Genomic DNA, 2,796 nt, shown 5'->3' with positions numbered 1-2,796 from the left:
CTGACTTGCCACTAATCTTAGCAAAATTATATGCGTTTTCTTTCAATTCCCTGCTATCTTTAACTTCCTCACTTCCATGGATGACGCATCCTTCTCCTCAAATAATTCTTTTGAACTGGAATGCATCTTTGTTGAGTGTTATGATATATCTCCTTAAATATCTGCCACTGCATCTCAACTCATCTATCGCTCAGCCAAACGTTCCCAGTTCACGTTGCCCAGCTCTGTCTTCGTACCCTTTATTTAAATTTAAAACACCAGTCTTAGATCTACACCTTGCTTATTCAAAATGAGTGCAAAATTCAGTCATGTATGATGACTGAAAATTATGAGCCCATTAATTAATCCTGCCTCATTGCACATTAGCTGGGGGCCCTGCCAAGCAAACTCAGCTGATCGCCTCTGATTGGCCAAGAGCATTAAAGGAGGCAGAATTTCTGCCCCAGTTTCCTTGATCACAGGGAAGGCCGTTGTCCAGTTGATGTGCAGTAACCCCATCATCTACCTTCAATTCTATCCTATGGCTCTATGAAAGGTGCAATATAAATGCAAATCTTTCTTTCCTTTTATTCCACAGTGCATTGTAATGTTGACAACATTATCATGCTCATTGTTGTCTGTGTTTGATTAGATCCTCTTACTATCATTTTTCTTCATTCTTTTTGTTCACTTCTTTCCTAAATTGAACTCTCATTTTAAGCTTTCTCCTCTTCCACTCTCTTTACCTTCTCTCTTATATCTCCAAGCTAAATCTTCCTCATTCCATTCAGAAAGCTGTGTTCAAACATTCTGGATCTTGATGCAGTTAATTGGAAGAGAAGCTGTGCTTCCAGGATCCTAATAGTCTTAATCGTTCCCTTCACAGGAGACATTATGACATCAATTGGTAATACAGGGATTTTTCGCATCCTGTTAATATCCACCATCTGTTTGGGCTGTTTTTTAGCCATGTTGTTGCTGTATGTCCAACCAACAACCAACTGGATTTATACTCCATTGGAATCTGCCAAATCGATACTCGGTGTGAAAAAGCCCCTTGTGAAAGTTATTGAAAAGAATGAAACTATTGTACTCATTTGGCTTTGGCCTTTTGGTGCAAAATTTGAGCTCAATTCTTGTGGATCTGAGTTCAACTGCCGTTTAACTGCAGATAGAAACCTCTATAACAAATCTCATGCTGTCCTTTTCCATCACCGAGACATGAGTGGAGACTTGTCCAATCTGCCCAAACAGCCTCGGCCAACATTTCAGAAATGGGTTTGGATGAACCTGGAGTCACCTACCCACTCTCCAAAAAAGACTGGACTCGACCATTTCTTCAACCTGACCTTGACATATCGTCATGATTCAGATATCAAAGCGCCTTATGGGTCTCTGATAATAAACAGAGTGCCATTAGATTTTAAACTGCCTAAGAAAAGCAATCTGGTGTGTTGGGTTGTAAGCCATTGGAACACTAATCATGCCAGAGTGAAGTTCTACAATGAATTCCGCAAATACATTAATATCAACACTTACGGTCAAGCCTTCGGGAAACGTCTGGACAATCACAAATTGATGCCTACCATATCTAGTTCTAAATTCTACCTTGCCTTTGAGAATTCAGTACATGAAGATTACATAACTGAAAAGCTCTACAATGCTTTGCGTGCTGGCACCGTGCCTGTGGTCCTGGGGACATCTAGAAAAAACTATGAAAATTACATTCCAGCCGATTCTTTCATTCATGTGGATGATTTCCACTCAGCTAAAGAACTTGCGGGTTACCTGCACAAACTGGACGGGAATGAAGATTTGTACATGACCTACTTCAAATGGAGGAAACACTACTCAGTGAGGAATCCGTTTTCCTGGTGTGAACACGCATGCCACGTGTGTGAGAATGTAAAACGGTATCAAGAATATAGATCATGTTCCAATTTGGAGAAATGGTTTTGGGACTGAACTCAAAATCACATGTTATGGGCGAGGCGTTTTCAGAACCCCAAAATGTATCATGGAGTTCAACCAACCTCTCCCTTCAATGGATTTGTTGCTTTTCCTAGCACATGGCTTTTTCCCTAGGTGTGGTATTACAATTATGGACAGGTGGGTTTTCAAACATAAAACACTGTTTATTCCATGAACTCAACTTAACATCTCAACTAAACATTGGATCTCTCATTGAGCTCCACCCACTCTATGGCATCACTGTTTTCTTAAAGGTACATTGCTTAAACAACCAGTTCTTAAAGGTACTCTCGCATGACACATCCCCCCAAGAAAAAAAACCCCATCAACTTCAAGATGGTTTCATTTTTCACTTTTGCACCATCCACTAAGAAATGCACACATTAAATATACATTTTTATTTAAAGAAAACAACACACGCAAACAGGTATAATAATATAGTCCATTTTTCTTTGTTCTTCTTCCTCCAACTAAAATGGTTGATAGACTTTTTCAACAAAGTCTCTGCACGATCCATCCATTCCTCTACTCCTCGGCATTTCTCTTTAGAATCAGATACTTTCGTTCAATCTGACCACAGAGTCCCTTGCAATTCTCCAATACACGAGCATTGGTGATCACAGCTTTCAGGCAGTCAAATGCCTGTTGAAAGTCCGCTGTCCATTGAAATTTTTTAGGTTTCTTTAGCAACTCCATCAGTGGAGTAATCACGCCACAAAACTTTTGCACAAAGGTTCGATCAAATTCATTCATGGTAAGAGATCGCATTGCCTCCCTTTGTCTTGAGGGTATCGGAAACTCCTCAAGAAAAGTGATTCGGGCTTCTCCAAATTCACTTTCGGCTAG

At 40.1% G+C, this 2,796-nt stretch overlaps 1 protein-coding gene across 1 annotated transcript; it reads left to right on the top strand.

Annotated features, from left to right (window-relative positions):
* Positions 1–845: 845 nt before the first annotated feature.
* LOC140410836 (4-galactosyl-N-acetylglucosaminide 3-alpha-L-fucosyltransferase 9-like) lies at positions 846–2,218 on the top strand. The gene has a single exon (XM_072499531.1). It carries the CDS (start codon positions 874–876, stop codon positions 1,942–1,944), a length of 1,071 nt encoding a protein of 356 aa, XP_072355632.1. The 5' UTR covers positions 846–873; the 3' UTR covers positions 1,945–2,218.
* Positions 2,219–2,796: the final 578 nt, after the last annotated feature.

Source organism: Scyliorhinus torazame, chromosome 4 (assembly GCF_047496885.1).
Source record: "Scyliorhinus torazame isolate Kashiwa2021f chromosome 4, sScyTor2.1, whole genome shotgun sequence".
NCBI lineage: Eukaryota > Metazoa > Chordata > Chondrichthyes > Carcharhiniformes > Scyliorhinidae > Scyliorhinus > Scyliorhinus torazame.
This window is presented reverse-complemented; position numbering and strand designations above follow the sequence as displayed.